This window comes from Kwoniella shandongensis, chromosome 13, assembly GCF_008629635.2.
Source record: "Kwoniella shandongensis chromosome 13, complete sequence".
NCBI lineage: Eukaryota > Fungi > Basidiomycota > Tremellomycetes > Tremellales > Cryptococcaceae > Kwoniella > Kwoniella shandongensis.
This window is the reverse complement of record NC_089299.1, coordinates 55,759-81,733: the sequence shown is the minus strand read 5'-3', so window position 1 is coordinate 81,733 and position 25,975 is coordinate 55,759. Positions and strand designations below refer to the sequence as shown.

General features: G+C 49.6%; 7 protein-coding genes across 7 annotated transcripts; 6 read left to right on the top strand and 1 right to left on the bottom strand.

Moving 5' to 3' along the window:
* Window positions 1-1,338: 1,338 nt before the first annotated feature.
* On the top strand, window positions 1,339-2,458 carry CI109_106733 (40S ribosomal protein uS7; the record flags this gene model as incomplete). The annotated part of the gene is made up of 6 exons (XM_032002202.1): window positions 1,339-1,421; window positions 1,667-1,728; window positions 1,801-1,876; window positions 1,952-2,064; window positions 2,123-2,256; window positions 2,315-2,458. 6 exons carry the CDS (start codon window positions 1,339-1,341, stop codon window positions 2,456-2,458), a joined length of 612 nt encoding a protein of 203 aa, XP_031863759.1.
* A 3,135-nt stretch (window positions 2,459-5,593) lies between these two features.
* Window positions 5,594-11,926, top strand: CI109_106732 (uncharacterized protein; the record flags this gene model as incomplete). The annotated part of the gene is made up of 9 exons (XM_032002203.1): window positions 5,594-7,582; window positions 7,643-8,933; window positions 8,993-9,201; window positions 9,261-9,388; window positions 9,448-9,507; window positions 9,571-11,400; window positions 11,466-11,659; window positions 11,723-11,827; window positions 11,889-11,926. The coding sequence occupies 9 exons, from the start codon at window positions 5,594-5,596 to the stop codon at window positions 11,924-11,926; spliced, it is 5,844 nt and encodes a 1,947-aa protein (XP_031863760.1).
* A 1,853-nt stretch (window positions 11,927-13,779) lies between these two features.
* CI109_106731 (uncharacterized protein) lies at window positions 13,780-14,501 on the top strand (the record flags this gene model as incomplete). Its single annotated transcript, XM_032002204.1, has 4 exons — window positions 13,780-13,834; window positions 13,903-14,229; window positions 14,293-14,401; window positions 14,477-14,501. 4 exons carry the CDS (start codon window positions 13,780-13,782, stop codon window positions 14,499-14,501), a joined length of 516 nt encoding a protein of 171 aa, XP_031863761.1.
* A 462-nt stretch (window positions 14,502-14,963) lies between these two features.
* CI109_106730 (mitochondrial 54S ribosomal protein uL24m) lies at window positions 14,964-16,676 on the bottom strand (the record flags this gene model as incomplete). Its single annotated transcript, XM_032002205.1, has 6 exons — window positions 14,964-15,664; window positions 15,750-15,928; window positions 16,005-16,168; window positions 16,238-16,454; window positions 16,538-16,583; window positions 16,640-16,676. The coding sequence occupies 6 exons, from the start codon at window positions 16,674-16,676 to the stop codon at window positions 14,964-14,966; spliced, it is 1,344 nt and encodes a 447-aa protein (XP_031863762.1).
* A 368-nt stretch (window positions 16,677-17,044) lies between these two features.
* Window positions 17,045-21,451, top strand: CI109_106729 (uncharacterized protein; the record flags this gene model as incomplete). Its single annotated transcript, XM_032002206.1, has 21 exons — window positions 17,045-17,271; window positions 17,329-17,471; window positions 17,529-17,645; window positions 17,706-17,849; window positions 17,905-18,082; window positions 18,142-18,260; window positions 18,329-18,435; window positions 18,485-18,601; window positions 18,653-18,664; window positions 18,715-18,769; window positions 18,822-18,991; window positions 19,059-19,160; window positions 19,219-19,286; window positions 19,334-19,654; window positions 19,709-19,806; window positions 19,872-20,000; window positions 20,067-20,104; window positions 20,162-20,425; window positions 20,505-20,690; window positions 20,747-21,275; window positions 21,357-21,451. 21 exons carry the CDS (start codon window positions 17,045-17,047, stop codon window positions 21,449-21,451), a joined length of 3,219 nt encoding a protein of 1,072 aa, XP_031863763.1.
* Window positions 21,452-21,810: 359 nt separating this feature from the next.
* On the top strand, window positions 21,811-24,894 carry CI109_106728 (uncharacterized protein; the record flags this gene model as incomplete). Its single annotated transcript, XM_032002207.2, has 12 exons — window positions 21,811-21,992; window positions 22,075-22,114; window positions 22,182-22,791; window positions 22,905-22,957; window positions 23,012-23,036; window positions 23,083-23,173; window positions 23,232-23,459; window positions 23,525-23,720; window positions 23,782-23,846; window positions 23,914-24,085; window positions 24,148-24,319; window positions 24,377-24,894. 12 exons carry the CDS (start codon window positions 21,811-21,813, stop codon window positions 24,892-24,894), a joined length of 2,352 nt encoding a protein of 783 aa, XP_031863764.2.
* A 345-nt stretch (window positions 24,895-25,239) lies between these two features.
* Window positions 25,240-25,874, top strand: CI109_106727 (uncharacterized protein; the record flags this gene model as incomplete). The annotated part of the gene is made up of 4 exons (XM_032002208.1): window positions 25,240-25,293; window positions 25,366-25,482; window positions 25,592-25,696; window positions 25,761-25,874. The coding sequence occupies 4 exons, from the start codon at window positions 25,240-25,242 to the stop codon at window positions 25,872-25,874; spliced, it is 390 nt and encodes a 129-aa protein (XP_031863765.1).
* Between the last annotated feature and the right edge of the window lie 101 nt (window positions 25,875-25,975).

Below are 25,975 nucleotides of genomic sequence, written 5' to 3'. Positions count from 1 at the left end.
CTGCTGTCAACCACTCGATAGATACGGTTCGTCGTTTTGAGAAGTCGTCGTTTCTACTGATGTTTGAAACACCGAGTCGAAGATGATTCCACAAGGATAAACTTGCGAGAGTGTAAATTGTGGCTTTCGCATGTAAAGCATGCTTGCACGAGCAAGATAATATGTTGAGCATGTCATCTCACCTTGACTGCCAGGTGACGGTTGCACTTTAAACGGGATCAACACCACTTAACTTATCATTAGTTACAACCACTGCTTAACCCAACCGGGACCGCATTGAGTCACTACTCTTTCACGACTCATCGCCTCGTGCAGACAAGTGACATGCTGTGAGGGAGTCCGCTTCCGTTAAAGCTCATAGGAGGTGCTTCGCTCAGAATGATATGAAACGGAGTTGTTCAGAGCGATGTTTCTTGTACATGCTTTGCAGTCGCGTTCACATCGACGATCCACAAGAGCTCTCACCAGACTGTGCGACGACGACTACGCTTAGATGGTTCTTCTACCTCAAAAGATGTCTTTGTTATCCACTAATGTCGTTTCAGAACAGGCAAGCTATCGTTGCGATCACCAAATTGTCATTTGGTAGTACGACATTTGTCAAGCCGTCAGCTGAAGGAAATTACTAGCTGGGTCACACCCAGGTCCCCGTAGTAGGTGTTTGCAGGTTTCGCATTTATTATGCTAGGTGCGCCGAGCTCCCTAACACGATTAAAACAGATTCTATGCATCGATAAACCGCTAGTCTCCATTAAGTGCAAGCTAGTCCAAGCACGAAGCACTTGGCTATCCGACTGCTATCAAACGCACCACTTCCACGAGGGCTGCCTTCTAAATGATCCGACACAATCTTATCAGCAAGAAATCGACGATACTTGCACGTGACAAGCACATGTAACGTGATAATAAGCGTTGAACAGCGGGTATATTACGTATCAACTGGTCGGCGATAAATATCGGTCATAAGCGATGTGCCACTTGATTCTGGCCAGTTTCCTCTCTACCGCTTATTATTCTAACTCCGAATCCCCGCTGCCAACCTGCTTTGTTATACACTTTGCCTCTCTCTGTACCAAAGCCGTCGTTCGCTGGCACGGTGTAGTGCAGTGAGTGTGTGTGTGTCCAGTGCTACACTCTGCTCTCTGCACTCTGCCTCTCTGGTTGTGCGTCTGTACGATCGCATCGAAAACGTCAAACGTCTTTTGTGCACAAACTGTTATTACTCAACCATCAAGTCTCTACTTCTTTACTCTAAAAACCCGGATCGACCTTCTTCGACGTAGGCCGAATTTCCCCATCTCTACAACAACACGAACGTAGAATAAAAAAGGAGACAAGATGTCGGTTTCTCTTCCGGTCGATGTGCAAAAGGTTGCCAACGAGGGTACTGTCAAGCTCTTTGGCAAGTGGGAGTCTGAGGGGTGAGTGATCATTCTGCTCGTGGTGTACCGCGATGGCGGATCAGGACAGGACAGAACAGGATCGGATTGGAATGGAATGGAATGGACCGGGGAGGAATGAGGACACGACCATTGTCGTAGAATGAGGAACCAAGGACGATTGGATGGACATTAAGAGACACGAGAGGACGGGGAGGAGACATCGGGCGAGGGATACAGGCGCAGTGCATTGGAGAGACGAGCAAGTTGCTGATCCACCTGAACAGTGTCGAGGTCAAGGACATCTCCCTCCAAGACTACATCAACGTCAACCACGCTGTCTACGTCCGTGAGTAGATCATTCCGTTCCATCCAATTACTGTTCAAGAACCTCCTTGACTGATCTGTCTTGCCCGTCTAGCCCACACTGCTGGCCGATATGCCAAGAAGCAGTTCGCCAAGGGCCGAATGCCCATCGTTGAGCGACTCGTCAACGCGTGAGTGTGATACGATCTTGCTTGCATATTTATCATACGATTATGGAACTGATGATTCTACTATCCCGCCCACAGCCTCATGATGAACGGCCGAAACAACGGTAAGAAGATCATGGCCGTCCGAATCGTCCAACACGCTTTCGAGATCATCCACCTTGTCACCGAGCAGAACCCCGTCCAGGTTCTCGGTAAGTCGTTAGACAGTTGATGGTCGTGGAACTATGCTGACTGACTCTGTTCTTGTAGTTGACGCCGTTGTCAACACTGGTCCCCGAGAAGACTCTACCCGAATCGGTTCTCAGGGTACCGTCCGACGACAGGCCGTCGATGTCTCTCCTTTGAGGAGGGTCAACCAGGCCATCTCTCTCCTCACCATCGGCGTGAGTCCCCCACCGCTACAGTCATAATGAGACCAATACTGATACGTTGATGTTCTAGACCCGAGAGTCTGCTTTCCACAACTCCAAGTCCGTCTCCGAGTGTCTCGCCGATGAGCTCGTCAACGCTGCCAAGGGATCTTCCAACTCTTACGCCATCAAGAAGAAGGACGAGCTCGAGCGTGTCGCCAAGTCTAACCGATAATTTCGATATCACCATGTGGATTTCGTTTTTTCGTCGGATTGGATTGGATCTGTAGGAGGAGGGAGAGTGAGAGATAGGGATAGGATAGGATGGGATGAGCCTGGGATGGATAGGCTGCTCATTTGGCTTCGTATTGCTTCTGCATCAATTCAGAACACTTGGTTGTGTGGCTTGGCCACGTTACCACTATTGCTCAAGGTTCAACTACTCATAAGGCTATCATATTACTGAACTGTGGACTGATGTCTGACTGGCATTCCAAGTATCATCACTGTCTGATCTGGGGACGTCTGAGGATCGCTACTCTCCTTCGTCGTCTATCTGTCAAGGACTTGTTCTCTTGACATTGCTGTCGATTGTGCGCGAACGGGGTGACAGGTTTATTCCGACCGTCTGCAACTATTGCCTATTGATTGAATACGCTAGTAACGTTTTGTTATCTTCCCCTCACCTGTCATGGGCTGTTCCTTTTCACATTCATCTCGCTCGTCCAAGGACTGGGTGTCAGATCATGTGAATCGCTTGTACGGACCTGAACAACGAATTAGATGTTTAGATTCGTCTTGCCCAGCTTTGGTACATGAGCGATCAGAGACGTAATGATGCTGCTGCTTAGTAAACGGTGGGCGACACTTGTCCTACTTACACTGGCTCCGTCGGTGTTGCTGTCAGACTTCGGGCTTGTATCCTTTGTGTTCGTGTCACGCTGTACTTACAATTTCATCACAGGGAACGTCATCAGATTGAAGCGCGTTGCGAGAGCAAAGTTTAGTGTGCCCATTGCCCCACTGACCATAGATACACCATCAGCACAGTTTGGCATCTATACAATCGTCCTCTTTGGATTTTCGAAGCGTTTACTTTCCATTGCACTGCTATGCCATCAATTGGCGGATTGACCTTCTTAGTCTTCGAAAGAGAAAGGAAGAACCCGCGTTATCGCTGCGATCCACCATACCAGTCGTTGGCATGTAGCGTCTCGAGGGGCAGTGAGATAACGTATATCATGGAACATGTCTCGGGATCGGCTCTTGTCTGACTAGCCCTAAGACATCGAATCCTTCCTTGCAGAAAGTGATCTGGTCGAAGCGTTTGCTCCGTACCGTCGATGATTGATGCTGTTTCGAATGCATTGCATGCACCCAAGTCGAACCTGGGAGATTGTCCAATCGAACTGACAGAGACACAAAGGTTTCGATTGAACATAGATCTCTCTCTCTTTCACCTAGATCTAAGGTCCCAAAATCCCAGTCGCACTGCCGAGCGGCACGGCAAAAAAGGGGATCGCGAAACGAAACGAAACGAGTTCTGTCCCTCTTCCACTTTGTCTTGCTTCGGTCGTCGCTAACCCTGTGTGAGAAGGTCATCCCATCCCTTAACTTGTCTGTCTGGACTCGTCGTGGGGATACAGGGAGCGTGGAGGTGGAGGCCAGTATCTCTTCATGTATATGTACGGCAGATTATGTATTGTGGCTTCTTTGTACAGAGTTCTCGGATGGCCGCGAGAACCGAAGAGATATGTTGTGTTCTATTTTTGTTGTACGGGTACTTCAGTTCGATCTCAGAGGTTTCTGGTGATGTGATCGCGTGAAAATATGCAACCATCTGATTGCTGCGGTACAAAGAACGCTATGTAACCCCTCTTTTGGAAACCGATCTAGTACGGGTTAAGCATGTCCGAGAAGACGGACCAAAAAGACCCAGACACCAAACGCCCTGAGATCGCCTGGGGCATAGCATAGCATAGCATAGCATGAGATGGGAACGATCTGGCTATGCATCGTCACGAGCAACAAGTCGGTTCTCCCTTTCTCTCTCTCTAATCCTGCGGTGCATGACGATCAATAAAATGGTATTGGTATAGTAAACCCGAAATGTGGTATCACCGATGGATGGAAGGATGGATGGATGGAAGGATAAATGGTTGCATATGTATGTATGTGCGGGGAGATTTCTCTCCTCTGCTAGCTTAGGGGGCCGTTACTAACTTGTGGCGGAGAAAGGGGTGAGTAAGGGCTAACCTGGCTTCTCACCTGGCCCCTTGCATTGAGCTTGCCTTGACAAGGGAAGTTTGAAATTCTCTCAGGGTCTCAAAGATGATTATCCAGGGTAAACATCATATTGTAATTCAAAAAGGAAAATGCAGAGTAAGTCACCGTCGACCATTTCAACCACCACCCACCAATTGGCCGAACCCGCGCCGCTCAACCTCTCTCTATTTGCAGTGTGATACTGTAGACACTATCGTACTATATGCACAATAGCAGTATAGTCAGTCGTACAGTAAGATCACGAGTAGTGCACCTCTTACCATTATCCTCGATATCATCTTAAATCCTCGACTAGAGCTGTACTACTTTGTGGTGAGATCCGACCAACTTCCGACGGGTCGTGTGGGTGTCATTCTTCTCCTGGCTGAGGAGATTTTACCCTTGTTTTCTCCCGTCATTTCACTCAATCACTTATTCGATCATCCTCTCTCTCTCTCGTCTCGTACAAACTTGGATACTCGACATCGACGTATCTCCAATTGCCTTTTCGTCAATCATTTACTATCAGCAGTTGATAGCGGCAGTTTTGTCACCATTCGGTCGTTCTACACATCTACACATCACATCTCAAGCCACGCTAAGAACAACGCCGCCGCCAACGGCGATCGTTTTCCCTATCTCGTCGTCGGCTCTTCAACGAACCCCGTAATCGAGATCGAAATTATACGACAAACTTGAGTTATCTTTTCGTAAACACGACACTCGAAGGAAAGGTCTAGGTATCGCAGGAGCTAGGAGTCAACAGGACGCAGGACGTGCGCGAAGGTCGTGCTTTGCATCGGATTCGGGGTGGTTTTGGATTCGCTGTTGTGTAACATCGTGTAGTCGTACATCGGTGAGTCACCTTGACATCCTTCACTCGTCAAACCCCTTCTATCGTTCAAACACCTCTCATATCGTTATCTTCTACATGATCTGGGAGGGAGCTCTATCATCGGAGGAGGTGGATCTCAGTGATATCTGTCAATGATCCGAAATGTGGGCGGAAACTCTTGGGGCATTGCTCCTTGGGTGACCTAGTGTTGAGACTGTTCATCCGAGCAAGAGTATCAATCTGATAAAATTACTTTTGTTCAGCTTCAGCATGTCACCCTCACCACAAAACCAGGAGGACCTCCCTGCTTCCTCCACAAGTACTGTTCCCACCATAAATCCACCTACACGCCCAACGCCTGGGACAACGCCAAACAACTCGTCCGAGTCGGTTCCCTCCCACAAACGGATATTTCGACCACAATCTGTCCAGTTGCCACCTGTACCAAAGTACAACAACCACGGACATGTGCATGGCAGCAGTCACGCATCAGGTTCAGGCTCAAAGCCTGTTTCGCCCTCGTACAACCCTGCTAGCCGACGAATAACCACTCCTACATCGGAAAAGACGTCATCACATAGTCCGATCATGTCACCGTCCATGAGCAACGGCCCTCTCAGTCCCAGCGCCAACCCCAACGCCAGCAGTTTTGTCTTCCCCATCCGGTCGGTTTTTCAAGGTATGGCTCAATCCGATTCGCAAAATTCTCTCATGTCGGACGCAGCAGGTTCGGGCTTACATCGTACGACTTCGCGATCAAGCGGGCATCATCCACCAAGATCGCCCTCGCAACAGGAATCTAGACATTTCTCACATGTTTCATCTGATGATGCGGGAATCAACACAATAGCCCAGATGCTCGAGGACGATCATAATGCAGCTCCGAAGCCTGACAAAACCGGGAAGAGCCAACCGGGCGTGGCCACTTTTAGCGGCAAGACGGATCGAGTCGCCTCTGGCACAAAAGGTGCGACAGGCGCTACACCACCTACACCCGCGAAACCAGTCGTCCCTATTGCCGATTTGAGTTCACCTTATGGTGGCGGGAGTTCAGATGGCACAGCAGCAGGTGGAAGTCGACGAGCCAGTGCGGAAGACGGCGTGGACACACCTAAGCTGGATCAGACAACGACAAAGGTGGATCGTCCAGAGATCAGCAAGAAAGATAGCGACAACACAGTGAAGAACGCCGAGCTCTCAGGCGGCAACGTTACCAACGCGTCTGCTGTCGGACCCGGGAGCGGATTACCGCAAACCAATCGCGCACCTGTGGGACAACCTCAAACTGAACCGACGTCAGTCAATTTTCGGGACTATCCGCAAGAGGGTCCTAGGGCAGCCAGAGTGCCAGCGGATGGCAGACAATTCTCTTCTTCGACTGTGAGGCAAAGACAGCCCAGCACTTCACATCAACCGGAATTGCGACAACCCAAACCACAGACTGCCGCTGCAGGAGCTTTGGACGGCTTAGTTACCAGAAGCAGATCGTCCGCTCACTCAGATAGTAAACCCAACTTGGAGCTGGACGAAGACGGTGTCCAATCGTTGATCAATGATTTTAGCGGCATCGTCAGACTCGGAGAAGCTGGTTCGTTTGAGGGCACAGGCACTAGAGACGGGTCCAATCGAAGTACGAGAGAGAAGCAAAGCGAGTCGAGCAACTCTCAGTTTAGTGGATCCGGTGGACCAAATGGACCGACGACAGCAGCTAGGTTAGCACAGCAGCAGCGTACACAAAAGGTCGGTAACGCTCGAGATACCGTTCGCGACTTTATCGAAGAGCAGTCGCACACGGTCAACCTATCAGATCCTAACGAACCCACACCTTCTCCTACACCCAAAGACGAGGACGATGAGGCAGAGAAGCCAGCCGATCTCAGTGCTTTGGGTCCTGATGCTGGATTACGAATTTCCACTCAAGCGCCCAAGTCCGAATCTGTCGCAGACCAACCTCCCGCTGAGGACGTTCGCGCTCCCACTCCAGCGTCTGCGACCAGTTCTCACGCAATCGTATCTGATGATGGTAAAGACGGGTCAACCAAACCTGATGACGACTTGGAAGAACCCATTGTCACTTTCCGATTCGAACACGTCGCCACGTCGGATGGACATCATGTCATCGCCGGTCGCGAAGGTCAGTTGAAGAGATGCGAGGACGAACCTATCACCACTCCCGGTGCCGTACAAGGCTTTGGAGTATTGATGGTGTTGGAGGAAGATTACGATACTGGAGATTTGATAGTACGACAGGTCTCCGAAGTGAGTGTCCATCTCAGCACAAGTCATTTTTAGCTCGATGCTAATCTTTCCTTTCTGCAGAATGCCACTGAACTTCTCGGACTGTCTCCCCGCTACCTCTTCCGACTCGACTGTTTCTCTCGCATCCTCACAAACGAACAAGAAGATATTCTTCGCGACAACCTCGAGTATCTTCCTGCGGCCGAAGAAGGCAAAGGAGCCAGCTTGGAGGAAGAAGGTCCCTCGGTATTTTTGTTATCTGGTTATGGTGAACCCGGCAGCGATGATTCTGAGGATGATGACAAAGATTCATCCGTCTCTGGAAGCGCCGGCGGAGGAGGAGGAGGACGGAGAAGAGAGTGGACATGTTGGGTCGCAGCGCACCGACCGAAACAAAAAGCTTGGGACAAGGTCGACGCGCACGGTCACCCGGTCCCCCTTCCTGACCTGATTGTCCTTGAATTCGAGCTGGAAAGGGACGAGTACAACCCTCTTATGCAAACCTTCGAGACACCCGACTTCCCGACCGACGGTACCGACACACCGGAATCGGGCAGCCAAACGGCTATGAGTGCTGGTGAGCAGACTGCCAGCACCGTGTCCGGAGGAGGCTCTTTCGAATCATCGAACACAACGGTCAACTCGACACCAAGAGGAGCGCATCGTGGTTCCAACAGCTCGGCAGTGACCAGCACTGATCTCGCTATCCGTCCTGGTTCATCCAATCCTTCGAGTTCATTGAAATTACCCCCAGGATCTAAACCAATGGGTCTGGAAGGTCTTGACGTGGAGATACCTCTGGAAAGGATCTTGAAGAGTACGACGAATCACGCAAAACCTCTTCGAGCTTTAGAACGAATGAGACGCACAGGTTTTAACGACTCGTCTTCTGAAAGTTCTCGTGGTCGTGGCGGTCGAGGAGGGAGTCGGGGAGCTCGACGACCTGCACGTCGACAACCTGCCGGCACGACAGGTACGATGGATGTTTTTGCTGTTCTCGGACAAATCAACGATCAACTCGGATCTGCGCCGGATCTCGAGACTTTCCTCAAGATCGCCGTCGGTGTCGTACAGGATCTGTGTCGATTCCATCGAGTACTGATATATCAGTTTGACGAAACGATGAACGGTCAAGTTGTCTCAGAACTGGTGGAATGGGGCAAGACAACAGATCTGTTCATGGGATTAATGTTCCCCGCTGCGGATATTCCGGCACAGGCTCGAGAGCTGTACAAGATCAACAAGGTCAGATTACTCTACGACAGAAGTCAAACGACGGCAAGACTGGTTTTGAGGAGCAAGGAAGATCTGGATAGACCGTTGGACATGACCCATTGTTACCTCAGAGCGATGAGTCCGATCCATATCAAGTGTGAGTAAGACCGTCTTCCCACACCTCGCTCTTAGCTGACCTATCTCCATTTATCGCAGACCTCGCGAACATGCACGTTCGATCTTCGATGTCAGTCTCGATCATGGCGTTCGGTCAATTGTGGGGTCTCATTGCATGTCATTCCTACGGTCATCATGGTATGAGGGTATCGTTCCCTGTACGACAGATGTTGCGGATCCTATCAGACTCTATCTCGAGAAATATCGAGAGGTTGAGTTATGCTCAGCGATTGCACACCAGGAAGCTCGTGAGTCCTTTTAAACCTCTGCGATGCGGGTGAGCGGTTACTGATCGATGGTCATCAAGATATCGACAATCCCATCGCAATCACACCCTACAGGATATATCGTGTCAAATGCGGATGACTTGCTACAAATCTTTGATGCCGAGTCGGGGCTTTTGGTCATTGGTGATGGGTGTAAACTGCTTGGACAGTGAGTGAAAAGCTCTCGGCCTGTCATGCAATGGACGGAACTGATGGAGGCGCAATCAGAAACGAACAAGGACAGGCAATGTTGTCGATTGCAGAGTATCTTCGAGTTATGCGATTCGAGTGAGTCGTCTTTCTGTGGAAAAAGGACGACTAAACCAAGCTGATGTGCTTCGTTTCTCTCAGCAACTTGAAAGCGTCCAACTGCATTCAACGCGATTTCCCAGATCTCGTCCTTCCTCGAGCGAACGACACTATCGCTGGTCTTCTCTACGTGCCACTCACCGCCAAGGCTGGACAAGATTTCATTGTCTTCCTTCGTAAAGGTCAGACCCGTGAGGTGCAGTGGGCAGGTAAGCCTTACAAGGATGAACAGACGGGCGGAACAGCAAGTCTCGAACCTCGAAAATCATTCAAGACTTGGTCTGAGCTTGTCACTGGTCGAAGTCGTGCTTGGACAGACGATCAACTCGAATCGGCAGGTGTGCTTGCACTCATTTACGGTAAATTCATCCAAGTCTGGAGGGAGAAACAATCGGCAATGGCGTCGAACTCTCTCACAGCTATCCTGCTGTCGAACACCAGTCATGCGGTCCGAACACCGCTGAGTCAGATCATCAATACTCTCGAGTTGGCGCTGTCCGGCAACATTGATTCCGACGTTAGGAGCATGTTGGAGAACAGTCACCAAGCGTCGAGGGCTCTCCTGTTCCATGTTCATGATCTACTTGATCTCACCCGTATCGAAACTGGTAACGAGCAGTCCTTCAACGATCCCTTCGATATCCGACAGTCTATATCTGATGCAGTCAGATTATATCAAACCGAATCTGCTCGACGAGGTCTGGACTTCCGTGTCAACATGGCGGACAATCTTCCTCAATACGTTATTGGTGATTCAAGGAAGATCAAGACGGTCATCTCCAACTTGGTTGCCAACTCTGTCAAGTTCACAGAATCCGGGTTCATCGAGGTGTATTGCGGTGTGCAACAATCTTCAGACGAGTCTGTGAGCTCCACAACACAAGAAATCGCAAAGCTGGGACACGCGCCAATCGAAATTGTGATCAGCGACTCTGGTTGCGGTATTGCGACGGACAAGCTGGAAGCAATGTTTGTAACACTGGAAGGTGCCGAGGAAGCGAAGACTAAAAACACAGGTCTAGGTCTCGGTCTTGCCGTTGTTGCACGTATTGTCGAACAGCTGGAAGGTCAACTCCGCGCCGAGTCTGAAGTGGGGGTTGGAAGCCGATTCTACTTCACCCTTCCTATGATGGTGCATCACGGTCGACCGACATCTCGATCATCCAAGGACTCGACCCCCGGAAACGGTCTGGTCCGCGCGAGAACGGCTAGTTCGGGATCCAACTCCATGGTCTCGTTGGTATCGAATCATTCTGGCATGTCGGAGATTGACTCGTTTGTCAATGAATTCGGTGGAAGTCACATGTTTGCTCCGGTAGCCTCGGATGACAAGCGCATCACCGACGCGGAGGAGAGGATGAACAAACCCGGAACCTTCCCGGTGACTGATTCCTCATGGCCAGTGAGACCAAGTCGAATCGATGGTGATACCGAGCAATCGACTACGGGAAGCAGTCCTTCTCCGATCGCCGGACGATCGCCCGACACTCGATCGGCACCGCGGTTCATCACTCGTCAATCCCATCGAGATCATCCTCAGCTCACCATGTCGCCCGGTGCCATGTCTGCTTCGAACAAGATGATCCAACAGGCGTCATCTCCCTCTTTGCAGCCTTCCGGTCACGCTCGCCACGGATCGACATCATCTCAACGACACAAGCCCGAAGCGCCTCCCAAGAGAAGCAAAGTTGGTCCGACGGGCAAGACGACGATGAAGGTTATGGTGGTTGAGGATGATATGATCAATTCTCAGATCTTGCAAAAGAGGCTGAAGATGGACAAGCATACTGTAGTAGCTGTGACCAATGGTCAAGAGGCAGTGGATGCGCTTGAAGCTGACTGGGACTATGACGTGATTTTGATGGATATCCAGTAAGTTTATCTTCCGAACTAAGCATGGCTTGGAACATCCAGCTGATATGTGACATGTCTATCAGAATGCCAATTATGGATGGCCGAACGGCTGCCAAAGAGATTCGAAAGCTCGAGGCAAAACTTGATCCTCAACCAGACATCGAGCCTTTCCGAGTAGACGGTCGAATCCCCATCTTTGCAGTCTCGGCGAGTCTGTACGAGAGCGATCGAAGCAATCTCGCCGAGGACTTTGACGGATGGTTACTGAAGCCTCTAGGTGAGTTGGGTGTTCGCGCTGGCTGTGCAAGAGACGAGCTCGGCTGACTTGTCTGAAATGTAGATTTCGCTCGTGTTCGGGTCTTGTTCGCTGGGTTGGAAGATCCGGCCAAGAGATCGGCCGAGGTGTATGTTCAGGGTCAATGGGAGAAGGGTGGATATCTGAAAGGTGAGTTGGGAGTCTAATGATAACGGATCTCAGGCCATTCACTGACGACTTGTACGTGTAGATGTCGCTTCGCCCATGCCCTCACCTAGTCTCGAGTGATCACACGTCCCGTCGTTGTACTCTTCTACCTTCATTGGTACGACCAACCACCTCGCTTTACCTCATCTGTTTTCCCTCTCTGTCTGTACCATCTTATTCTCAATTCTGTAATCTACCTCATCATTTTTTTTGGCTCACTATATCGAGCACATCGACGCATATTCTCATTATTAGCAGGTTCTTTTCTCTCATTATCACATGGCTTCTTATGGTTATATGACTCGCATTGTTAGGTTTTCGGTTTTCGGTTCTCAGTTTCTTGGATCTGAAGTGGATTTAGGGATATTCTTATCTTTCATTTATAGTAGTAATATTAGGTGGGAATATACATATGCATGTCCCATCATATTTCGCACACTGTCACTTTTGATGTTTGACTTGGCTGCATGTTTGCGCTGCACGGAGCGGGTCGTCGGTCTTCAATGATTTTCTCACGATGATGGCTGGAATACCCGACAGGCAGGAAATATATGTATATCTCAGTGTCAAGTCTGTAAAGCTGCTAGTGACCGGCAGCCTGACGCCACTCGAAGGAGAGAGAAGACTGATGACTGGAGACTATGCTCACGTCGCTCGGCACTGACCGACGAAAAGTCAGGTTAGGTGAGACAGTTCCGAGCGGCGAAAGTTCCTTTTTTCGCCATGTTGAATGACAATGAAAATGCCTGTGGGAACCAATCGTTCATTGTAACATTTTCACAGCTACTGCTCAGCATGAGACGATTCCCACGTTTGCGCAGTCCACGTTATTGGTAGGTATGGTCATAAGCTCGCACCTTTTCTGTCTCAGTCAGTCAGACAGCACAGCAACAGCTAGCTCATACAACCAACAGACATTCGATGTCCACGTTACGGTGTCCTTTCTGCCTTTCGATGACGATGAGGAGGTGGAGGTGGCGATTGCAATAACGATGACACTAGTCCCAAACTCTAGATAGGTTAAATCAAGGTAAATTACTTTGTACATATACTTACGTTTCAAGTAACTCTCGATAATAAGGCCTTAGGGGGACTGAGCCTGCTGGAGGACGACGCGTTTTTTAAGCTAATTAGAGTTTCAAGTGGCGTTCTGGTCATTATTCCAGTCAGGTCAGTCGCGCTTCGCTCACCACGGAAAGTGCGAAAAATCATGTCCGAAGTTGCGATTTTTGTGACATGTCTCATCGGATAGGTACGTTCTCTTGTGATATCCAGGGATGGCTTGTCTGTCCTCTTTCTCCTCTGACGCTCTAAAATCACGTACAGCGAGCGACGCGCAAGATAGGATAGGAACACGGTGTACTGTACGAGTACGGAACGGAATAGAAAATTAGACTACTCGTGCTGGTACAGTACGAGTAAACTTACTGTCGACTGGTTGCCGCTTGCCGCAAACCGTTGGTCTCAAAGCTTCTTCTTCCTCATCCTTCTCTGTTTTGTCTGTGTTATTGTCATTGTACACGTTCCGTTCCTTGTCTCCTTTTTTGTCTTCTGTCTGTCGAACCTCGGTCGTCATCCATCTTTGTCTCCGTAGAGTTACGCTAGTCGTTGCTTTCTTTCACACCAAAATCCTTGATACAGAAACTCGTAGCTGCGCTATTCTTGTGATTTCAAGCCCATCCCATCCATATTGTCGTTGATCGATACCAAAACCAACACTATCCTTTTTCATTATACTTTGCCCTCTTGCGTTATAATTAGACAAAAGAACGTCCAACCACCCAACGAGTTATTGATTACCTCACCTTCACCTCAACCTCTTCTGACTGGTCAAGAGATAAACACCAACCTCCCTCATAAAACATAACAGCCTGGTGTTGTTCATCCTTTTTCTTCCTCACAATCACAATCACGACCAAATACACTCAAACACGATGCGAGCCTCTGCTTTACTCTTCGCTCTTGGACTGGTCGGTTCCGTCTTAGCTGGTGAGTTGGTGGATCCTCCTTTCGATGTTATTTGGGACAATGGCTAACTTTACATGGTAATCGCGCAGCACCAGCACCCATTGCTCGACCGCACATTGCTCCTTCACTGTTCACCAAAGACCCACTCTCTATCCATCGTCGATCCGTCATCCCTCCCCCTCCAGCTACTGAAGAACAACTAGAAGCGGAGTCGGAAGCGGAAACGACATCAGTCGAGGTGCAATCTACCACTGCTGCCACCGCTGCCACCACTACGCCAGAGATCGCAGTGGAGGACGAAGAAGACTTGCCTCCTGCTGAGGATTCATGTGCGACGGTCTGTGGAGTCCAAAGAGTTGAAGGTGCCAAATCGGAGAGAGAGGCTTTGTGTTCAGTAGACGGATTACATGCCACTCGTGAGTCTAGTCCAGAAGTACTGGTCCTTGTAGACTTACTAACCCTTACATCGCTCGTCACAGTCCAATGCGCTCAATGTATCGACAAGACATGGCCCGACACGACTTGGGAGGATTCCGCCATGGCAGAGTACGAACGTATCGTTGCTGCATGTGACGATGCTCCTCAAAAGTGAGTTGAGAATCATTCCTTGTCTCGCGTCTATCTATCCAGTTACTGACTGGAGCATCTTTCACTTTCCTTCAGGGCATTCCGACGTGAATCGTCTTAGATACGTTCTCATCCTTCCTAGATTTGCCACATTCCCTTCTTGGTGTGCTACCACCGATAGTTACGCGCCATTCCTTTCTTCACGACTTTCCACACTTTAGACGATAGACTGTATACCACCAGATTGATAGCGTTTGAGCTTTTGAGTGAGAAGAAGTGAGAAGATCAGGAAGGAAAGACCGACCGATTGTTTAGGGCGAAAGAACAGAAGGAATATTTCTTTGCGTGTTGCGTATATGTATTGATTAGCATTGTTTGATGAACCACACTCTCCTTTACTCTTTCAGTTTCTACTTTCTCTCGGGATAGATGCAGCTTTGACACTCCAACCCAGCCCGAAGGATACATGTGACGGCGCGATGAAGCGGCCCACATACTGAGCATTGATAGGTTAACAGCACCGAATGAAGGGTAAAAATGTGCATCAAACTATATGCGTACATGGCCATGCAGATATAACCACCTAAGCCGCTCTCAACTCTGGCGGGACTGCCATATTCTTCCCTTCCTCCAATCTCAGATTCTCCAATTTCTCCAAAATCTTCCTCTCCTTCCTGTCATTTCTCAATCTCTTCTTCTCAATCTTCTCCGCCTTGGGTCCATCGACCCATTGACTTAACTCGTAATCCCACAATTTACCCTCCCTGACAGCTGTGTTGACCTCTTTCCTCATCGATTCGTTGTTGACGTCGAATTCGATGATAGCGGCTTCTCTCACTTCTTCTCTCGTTCTGGATTTCAAGAAGACACCTTCAAGACCGACAGCTTCCAGCTCCATCGCTTCCTTCAAACCCTTATCTCGACCACCAGCTTCCCAAGCGGCAACAGCTTGTTTACCAGCTCGTTCTCTCTCCGATTCCTCGGCTTCCCTTCTCGTTCGGTAAGCCTTGTAGGTCTTCGATTTGGCGAATCGGGGTGATAGCTCTTCTGACAAGTAGAGAGGCATCAACATGTCCATGTAATCAATCTCGTTACGTTGGTACCCTTCTGGCTTGTCAAGGGCCTTCAGATAAGCGTCGGGATAAGCGGGGTTGGAAGGTGGAGGCGCGTTGATGTTCTGAGGGAAGAGATCGGCCGCATCGGTACCAATCAATGATTCGACATTGGGAAGGACGAGCGAGTTCTCAAGTGTCAGGCTGTTGGCCGTGTCGAGATCGGGATCGGCTGAAGATGAGTACAAGTCATCAGCCCAATCATCTTCAAAAAGTCATGCACCAAAGCAACAGAAAAGTTCAGAATGACAACTCACGCTTGGGAAACTCGTATGGCTTCTCGGGTTTGGGCCAGGGTATGCTCACACTCCCTTCTTCAGCTTGCGCTTGAGCATCCAATGGTCCACTGATCTTCGCAGCATATCGTCTCCAGTCAAATCGTTGAGAAGCTTTGTTGAAATGCGTATGTCCAGTCTTCATCCTCGATACGAAGGTGCTACACAGACATCACACATGTCAGCGAGTTTTTTCTCGACCTAAACAGGTAGCTCAAGCGCTTGAACAGGACCCACCTGTCAGGTCCACCCTTGTCTTCGAGACATAGTTGAACATTGCTGTAATGTACCGGTCTCATTGTCGCTACAAAGTTCTTCTGTTCGTTATATGATGTCTTTTGACCTTCGGACAATTGGTCGTAGTTTGCTGGCAGAGAGTGGATGATGTTGGCTTTTTTGTTCTAACAAAAGTCAAGAATATCAGCCGTGTCACAGAGATTACTGAAATCGCGAGAACAGGTGATACCCACATTGATACCCTCCAAGAACACTCTGTTCCTTTCCAAATCGACCTGCTTCACCTCGTACGTCCTCCATCCTTCCTCGCTGTTCTTCTCATTCACGAACTTTTGTTGTGGTGTTCCGGAAGTCAAACGAACTCGATCTCCTGGTCGGATGTTCCATTTTCGTACTCGATCTCGCGGCTGAACGTATTTCGTAGTAGCATGAGGGAGTCGGGATGGAAGTCTGTAGGCAAGTCAGATATTAAGATCAGCACTCATCGGATGTCGCAGGAGTTGTTAGGAGTGAAGGAAGGTGGTTCAACATACCGTCCAGCAAACTTGTTAGGCTTGGAGGAGACAAGGTATTGAAGACCTAACAGCCTTGGGTTAGCATTCCGCTCTGGGCACAGCGAACAGCAGTTTACCCACCTCGTGGTATTCTAGTAACGGGATCTCCGGGAGGCATGGCTGATGATGGTGAGTGTGTGGGTGAGGTCGGGATGTATCGAGGCAATATCAGCTATGTATGCTATACGCTGAAATATCATGAAAGCGACGAAGAGGAAAGGTCACCTACTTTTGGAGCGGAATCAAATTTGTCACTTGTCTCGCAGAATCACACGTCAGTTATCACACACAATGCCACGTGGTTTAATCTTGGTGCTATAGTGCGGGGCCACTGTTCTTTGGTTCCAATTCAAGCCATTATGGATGGTATCATTGCATCACGTAGAACTAGTGCTATCTATCTCATTGTTCAACTTCCTTTCCCTCCTTCCATCAACAACGTCCGTGACGAAAGCACCCAATACCCATCAAACGAGCATTCACATAATGTCTACACTTCCGGTCGTCCCACGAAGACTATCCAGTCGAAGTTTCCTGGGTACTGCGCAACCTCCTCCACCTCCGACTGCCACCTTTGACACAATTGCCCTATTTCGACAAACCGAACGTGTCATAGCGTCACAATCATGCAGAGTGAGGACTGGATACTTGCCTTTCGTAAAGGTCGAAGCGTTGCTGGTGGTCAGTAAGACTGCGACAGGAGAAGAAGCGGCGTGAGTATGATCTGACTGTAGCACACTTGTCCGTCATGCTCATCTATCCTAATGTAGCGTGTTCATCGTGACACCTCCAACCGCATCTGAAGCGGCCAATATACTCTACATCGTTCCCATCGCCCTAGGCTTCAAGCATCGGCTAGAACAGACCCCTCCATCACCCTCCACTTCGTTCTTCGCTCAAAGTGCCAAACCTCGTGAGTGTTCCAACACAAATGTCCGGTGAACTGCCAGCTAATGTAGCGATCGGCCAGACATCACGCTGTATATCAGCTATACGGCGACGAACTTGGAGCTCAGGATATCGGCTAGTCAGACTGCCAAAGTGCAGAAACTAGTCGCTGAGCTAAGGAGGTTGAACGACGCAGCTAGTAAGTCGCTGTTTTCAGCCTGGTCAATCGGTGATCGGCAGACTAATGCCGCGTTCACAGATTCCTCAGCAAGTCCGCGTAGTCTCACACACTCATGGGTTGGACTTTACCCAGTACGACAACCGCAAGACGATGTCGACGAAGTGGACGATTCTGGCTCGCCGGATAATACAACGCCCGGCGTTCTTTCCCCTTCTGATTCAAGTGAGTTGTGTCTACCGTTCAGATGGGTCCCCTGCTTACTGACTCCCTTTGGTAGCTATAACGTTGACTGTCGACACACCTTTGACAGCGCTCACGACTACATCAGCAGAATCAAACACAGCGGGAGAAGAAGATCACCCGGACCCGTATTTACCAACTTTTTCCCGGACAGCTTTCTTGAGAAAACGGTTGTTTGCGAGACAGGACAAGTGGTCCACCAAGTCGGATATCCGGTAAGTACGATCGCCAAGCGATTGATCAAACGACTTATACTTACGTCTCAAACATGTAGAATACGAATCGCTACTTACAATGTGAACGACAAGATCCCGCCAAAGGGTACTTTAGAGCTCGCTTCGCTGGTTGGAGGAGGAGAAGAAGACTTGCTTGTGTTTGGGTTCCAAGAAGCGGGTCAGTAGGCCGGAATCTTCCTGAAATTGTGTAAAGTCCTCCGGCGACACAGCTGACAACCAGCCCAGACCTGCGAGGACAAGCGTTGCTGATCTCACAAGGGAGTGATCGGGCCGAGAGCTGGGAGACCGCGTTGACGGATGGACTGGGCGCCAGATCTGGCGAATTTGAGAAAGTGAGTGCTCCCTTACACAGACAAAGCAACTGTTGACACTATGAAACAGCTTGTGCGAACCCAATATGTCGGCGTGATGATGATTGTTTTCGTTCGGAAGACCCTGAAGGAACATATCAGTCGAGTGGAGACGAGTGAGAGGGGAATAGGTCTGCTAGGCTTCGGGGTGAGCAGCAGTCATCTCTCGTGCTCTATTTCGCTGACCTTAAACATGTAGGGAAACAAAGCGGTAAGCTTCGCTATTCTTATCGACGAGACAGAAGCTAACGGCACAATTAGGGCGTTGCAGTCCGACTGAAAATCCACGACACGACACTGTGTTTTGTCAATGCACGTGAGTTGATATCAAATCAATGTCGTTGTGCAGACTGACCCCAAATTTCCAGATATGGCGGCGTTCGCTACTGCTCTCGAAAGACGGCGAAATGACTATCTCACTCTCAAAACCGGCTTGACATTCCCTCGACCGAACGAGGATGATCTGACCCCTGCGTTTGAGGAGTTCTTGCCTGAAAACAGAGACAGACTCCTAGGCCAGGAGGACGCTCATGCCTTGGTAAGCTGATTTGATATGCTGCTGTTCTCGGTATGCCAGAGCATCGGCTGACCCAGATGTCTAACAGTTCTGGATGGGCGATCTAAACTATCGGGTGGACTTGCCGGATACTGACGTGAGAAAGTTGGTGGAGGAAAAGAAATGGGAGGAAATGCTGGGAAAGGATCAGGTGGGTCGATGTGATCCATTAGTGATAGGCGATACCCCTATGCTCACACATATAGCAGCTGCGTACAGATATAGCATCTGGAAAGTCCTTTGCTGGCTTTTCGGAACATCCGATCACATTCCCTCCGTGAGTAGCAAGCTTCACTATTATGGGCCCCGACTAACCTTCAACAGATCATTCAAATACGTCCACGGAAGCAAGACTTACGACACTCGTCGTGCTCCCGCTTACACCGACCGAATCCTATGGTCTTTCCCGCCGACCTCGACGTCACCTCCCCCTTCCTTGACATGCAGAGAGTATACATCCCATGAAATACTGTGGTCGGACCATCGACCTGTCAGCGCTACGTTCAGTGTGGAAGCCAGAGTTGTGGATGAAGGAAACAGGAGCATCGAGTTTGCGGGTGTCAGGAAGGATTTAGACAAACTGGAAGAGATCTATAGACCCAGTCTGGAGGTCGAAGGAACCAGCTTGGAGTTTGGTGATGTCAGGTATGTCCATTATTGATACGTCTCCCCACCATTCGATTCTGATGTGTCAAGCAGGTATCGACAGCCTGTGGAAAGGGAGATCAGGCTTCGAAATCTGGGCAAGGTCCCGGCGTCATTCAATTTCAAAGCACCTTCAGCGGACAAGCCAATATGTCAGTATCTTCGTCCCCGGTCTCAAGTGCAATCATGGAGACTGACGGTTATACTGCGCGCATAGGTAAACCTTTCATGTGGCCTTTCCCTGCTTCTGCTATCGTTGAACCAGGTCAAGATATTACCTTGAAAGTCGTCTTAAATGTGGATGAAATTTGGGCTGCGAAACTGACTCTCGGAGAGGATATCAATGGTGAGCTCTAGCATGCTTTTAAGTATTAACTTCGTTTGGACTCGTGGTCTGACGCGATTCTTCCAGACGTCTTGGTCCTCCAGATCACAGGAGGAAAGGATACCGTAAGTTGAAGCTACATGACGTGCGATTTGGATATGTCTCTGACGCGTTCGATTTAGTTCGTAACGGTTCAAGCCACGTTCTTGCCATCCGTAGTATCGCTTCCTCTCCATGTCTTATCAGCGCTCCCTTTGCCGATTCGACAAGTCCCGCTGGCAGATCGCAAAATTCTGGCTCGACCTCCCGCTCCAGCAGGATCAAACAGTGAAGGTCCTGCAAAGCCCGCGAGGGATGTTTGGAGGCTTTTAGAGTACCTTATGTCCACAGGAGTGGGTGTCGAGGGGCTATGGATCGAGGACACCGAAGTTAGGGATGTGATCGAGGTGAGTAGACATGCGTATCGGAGTAGCAAGATTTCGCAAAGAACGAAACTGAGCAACGATGCTGATTGTTGGTGCACAGTACTTGGACACCGGTAAAGACATACCAGGTGGCCTGGACAAGGAGGTTGCTTCGACAATACTTCACCTGCTCGCTGCTCTACCTACTCCGCTACTACCTGTCTCACATCATTCGGAGTGCTTGAAGGCAGAGGACAGGGACGCCGCTTTTGCAGTGCTAGAGGGTGTCCCGCAGATTCACACGAATGTGAGTGGAGACCCAATCTCGGCAGCCATGATGACGAATGCTAACACATCGTTCAGGTGCTCATTGGCCTGATGAGTGTCGTGAAGCTATGCGCGAGTGGAAACGCGGAGGACAAGAAAGCGGAAGAGACAAAGGAGACTGTCGAACAGAAGGCCACTTCGGGGCTAGAGGTATCGGACGAAGCGGACCAAACGAAGATTGAGGCTGTACTGGGAGACGACGACAAGGTTGACGTTGCCGACCAGACCGACGATCTCACCCAAGTAGGTGAGCCTGCTGAGGTTGTGAGCGGGACGAAGGAGAGAGATTCGCTAGACGAAGAGCTTGGAAACAAAATGGAAGAGATATCGCTCGATGACGGAAAGAAGAAGGAGGGACTTCCCGCGGTTGGACTGCTTGGGGACGCTATTGAGCTTGGGAAGAAGGGTGATCAAGGGGAGATCAGCTTCTCTTCGCCTCCGAGAAAAGATTCAGTCGCATCTGCCATGGGATCAAGCTCGGCGGAAACAGCGGGTTCGATTACGTCTTCGAACACTACCAGTAAAGCGTCAATCGTTCAGCCGGCTGAATCGCAACAAGATCTAGGTGAGATTGAATATTCATCTCATCACGATAGGACGAAGATGTATGAGCATGAACACTGACTTGGTTCACCATATATTGTAGTCGACAAGCTGTGTCCTGCGGTATTCGGACGAGCTGTCGTGGAGAACACGAGACATCAGAGGAGGAGGTTTATCAGATTGCTTCTTGAAGGATAGCACATGTTTCGATAGCACTTGCGATGCTGCTGCGGTAGATGATGTTGTATTGCTTGTTAATTCATAGATGGGATCACACAGTGTTCATAGTGTGCGCACAAGATATGCATGCATACGAGATTAGTCACAGAAGCGGACAATTCCCGCGCTATCGATACTTGCGCAGCAAGATGTTGATGTTGTTGTCGTTATCAGTGTAACCGGTGATAAGCGCGAGTAATGTAATCTTCCCACCTGATATTTTCCCCCGGACTCACAACATCATGTCTCTTACTTTCAACCTTGTTATTCACTGAATGCGTAATCCAACTAAGTGCTAGCCGATGAAGGATCGAGGTCTGACCTCGCAATACCGAGCAATGAATGACGTCGCAGAATCTTCAACATCTGGCGGGACGAGACAGCAGACCGTACGAAAGCGAGCGAGTAAAGCCTGTTCGAGATGCAGACGATATCGGACGAAATGTGTCCCGCTGAGAGAAAATGGGGGAAACGTCCCGCCCTGTAGAGCATGTATGATGTCAGGAGTGGAGGACTCGTGGTGAGTGGGGTGTTTGGTCTCATCAAGACGTATAGTCTGTTACATGGACATTCGAGCTGATTCTTGCTGTTTGTTCACAAAGTACGTTCTTACCGAGAGGATTGTCTTCCGCCGATAGATCGGTAAGTGAAGATATCCCTGGACAACATCAGATCCATACAGTGCCCTTACATAGTGTTCCGATACTAGCACCGCCGACGTCGTCCTCGAGAGAGCGTATCTACTGTCGATCATCACCATCACGATGACAACTTTGACACCTCTGGGCGACAATCCGACCCTCACTCGCACTCACAATACACCTCCTCTTCTCCTCCACCACCTCCACCACCACCGGATGATCACCAACATCATCAAGACTTTCCCCCAAGTTCAATAACCATCTCTTCTCCTTCACCATATTTCCACACTCAAACTCGAGTCCAAAGTCGTACTCACTCTCACCCTCACTCTCACCGAATTGTCACTCCCACCCCCACCAACATCACACACCACCATCTTGCTGAACCGTCGCTTCCTCCTCCATCGGAAGTGATCGAGGCGATACGTAATTACGTTTCGTCATATTTCCAACTCGGTTTCTTACACAAAGCACTGTTCGTCGAGCGATATACTCTCTCTCCCGAATCGATCTCACCGTTTCTTCTACTTGCAATATGCTCGATAGCAGCTCCTTTCACGCCGACGTTGGTTGCGAGATATGGAGGGAAGAAGAAAGCTACGGACTATTTTTTGGAAAGAGCCGACGAGAGGTTGGGGAAGGAGATGGTCATGCCGAGCTTGGAAAGGGCACAGGCTTGTAAGTGTTCTCAACGGACAAGAATACGGGCGGATTTGTCTTCTGCAATAAGAAGAAATATGTCAAACGCTGTAGTGCTATCTGTGGGTGATGGAGCTGACGTTGACACTCAGTCCTTTTGCTGGGAGTCACGGAATGGGGACAGGGCAATGGACCAAAGGCTTGGGTAAGTGAACGCGCTTGTACTCCCACCAAAACGCTCTGCTGACGAGACGATCAGATGCTCATCGGCACTGCTGTACGGAGTAAGTTCACCTCCTAGACGGTTGTGTTTTAGCTGACCTCGCACAGTGGCTGGGTTCCTCGGACTGCATCGCGAGAGTACATATCAATTACCTCCTGACCCCACACCGGAGATGGTAACGGAATCAGAAGTGGCCAGGTATGTCTTATTCATGCTCCGTACAACGTGCCAGAGGCTGATTGCGCACGATCTGCAGACGCACATTCTGGGCAATAACATGCCATGAAAACCTGCTCGCCGGTCAATCGAGACCTATGCAAATCTCGCTTACAGAGATCGACGTTCTCCTGCCGTGCGAAGAATCAGACTTTAATTTCGGGATACAACCGACTCATCGAGCTTCGATTGCTGGTACCCTCGGCGGACGGAGTGTGGACGGATATGGAACGGGTCACGATGCGCCCAAATCTCTCTTCGCATCTTTGTGAGTTGCCCAATTATGTATCACGTTGTATTCTTTACTGGATTAACGTTGTGCTGTATCTGCAGAGTACAGGTCAAGATCCTCTGGAGTTTGACTGCTCGTCATGCATGTCGAGGCACTGGACGTTATGGCGATACACCTTGGACTACAGCTAGTCAGACTCTTTTGACAGCTTTGCAAGATTTTGAGGCCACTCTGCCGATTAAGCATCGTTTCAGCGTAACCAATCTGAGGGGTATGATGGTAGAAGGACTGGATTTGGTGAGTGACTGTATCAACACATCTCCTGCTCGTCAAACTGATGCAGCTACATCCGATTAAGGCATTCTTGTCGATCACGCTCATCACTCGGCTCTCCAACATCGTCTTGCGACGCTTGTATCTCCCGTGAGTACATACAGACTGTTTACTGTATATGCGGGCTATCCTGACGACTCCCATTCTGTGTCACCAGCTCCATGGCAGTTGCTATCGACCCCGACGGAGCCGCAGAGATGAACCTGCACACCCGCGGCTTTTGGCTCCAGATGGCTAACGAGATGGTTTCCAACTCGGAACAACTGCTCAGCCAAGTGGAGACTTTCTTTGGAATGCGTGCAGTACAACTTGGTTTCCCACCTATCATGGTAAGTCGACCGAGAGAGACGACAGTCGGGCGAGTAGGAATGCTCATTTTGGTTCGGGTTAGGTCTTCGGCGTGTATATGTGCGGGAATGTCTTCTTGTATCTTTGCAAATGGCCGGAATGTAAGTCTGCGACGAAGCAGGACTCGGCTGACGAAGCAGTGTGCCCTCAGCGGGCAGGAATCGCATTGTCTTCATATCAGAGGTGTGTTGAGATACTCGAACAATTGGCAGATTGTGGGTATACGAATGTAGCAGGTACTTGTGTCGCATGGCTGACCGTACCCGACGCAGCATGGCCACTCGCATCTCAGTGGCACTGTGCCTTACAATCATCTGCGCCTAACATTCACTCCCGGTCGGAACGCGCTCGTATCCGCTCTGCTATACGAGAAGAACGAACATTCGACGATGAGCTAGCTGGGATCTATGGACAATCGGCACCGTCGATCATTGGTACTTCTCCCGAAGACCGAGACCGTCAAGTCTTCGGCGACGTCGGCACTTCAGCCAATCGCGGAAACGACCAACATCAATTTCCTACGTCTGGTCCTGTCCCGCTTGGTAGTCACGAAGGTGCCGGTGAGATCCCAGACGAAGGGAATCTGGTCCACTACCTGAGTATCGGAGGTGGTCAAACCAATACATTCGACACGTCTCAGATCGTAGGTGAGAATATGGGTGGAGGCGAGTTAAGTCCGAACCCGAATATCTTTTTGGACACTTTCGGAGATGATCTTTCGGCATTCTTACAGGGTGCTTTGCCCGTTAATGATGGCGATATGGAACTGGACCATCTATGGGATAGATAGGCGCTATGACGATATGACCGAGGACCCCCCGGGTTCCATGCATATGAGTGGAGCGACCACTTTAGAAAGCCTGCACGGATCTTGACGGGCGGTATCTATCGGATGAGACAACTCGTGCATCGAAGTGATCAGTTGACCGACTGAGGGGAGGTTATCGTTGTGAATTGCCGGGAGTTGAGAGATTCGGGCAAAATCTGCCCGTTTGGTTTCTTGGCTTTGGGCCGAGATCGTGGCAGTTTGGTAGACAGCCAAGGCAGCAAGTTGACGAAATGTACGAGAATCAGTAATTGGTTCAAAAAGTCATGTTGCTATCTATACGATATACTGAGACAGAAGCCATACAACATGCCTGCAGAATATACACTGACCAAAGACGCACCTGCTCCTTTGCCTGGAATCGTAAGTCGGCTGTCTTCGCACGGATCGAGCGATATTCGATCAGTATTATGCTGAACTTTGCCGACTCCGTAGTATACCCAGGCGGTACGAGCCGGTCAATATGTCTACACATCCGGATCGGTAGGTATGACCAAAGAAGGTCAGATGGTTGAAGGGAAGGTACAAGATCGAACGAGACAAGTTATCCAGGTGAGTCTTCCTTCCTTCCTTCCGAAGAAATGCTCTACATGTCTCGTATATAGCTTTGTCTTGCAAATGGTTTGAGGCTGATATTCGAGATGGATCGGACTCGTGATAGAACCTCGAAGCGGTGTTGGTGGGATCTGGAATGAGTTTGAAAAATGTAGTCAAGGCGAATATCTACCTGTCCAATTTATCTAAAGACTTTGAAGCAGTTAACGAGGTAAGCAAGGGATATCATATCAACGATACCAAAGTTTCAGATGCTGATGACGACAACACGATAGGTGTGGAAGGAAATGATGCCTGATCCGAAACCTGCCAGAACTTGTATTGGTGTCAAGGAGTTACCAGCGGGAGGGACAGATGTGGAGATTGAGTTTGTGGCGTATGACGGGTAGAAACGACGTGATACTGTGCAATACAATCATAGATCAAATGCATGCCTCGTACACGATAGAAAGTTGATGCACTACTCTTGATCGCGTAATAATACACGCTC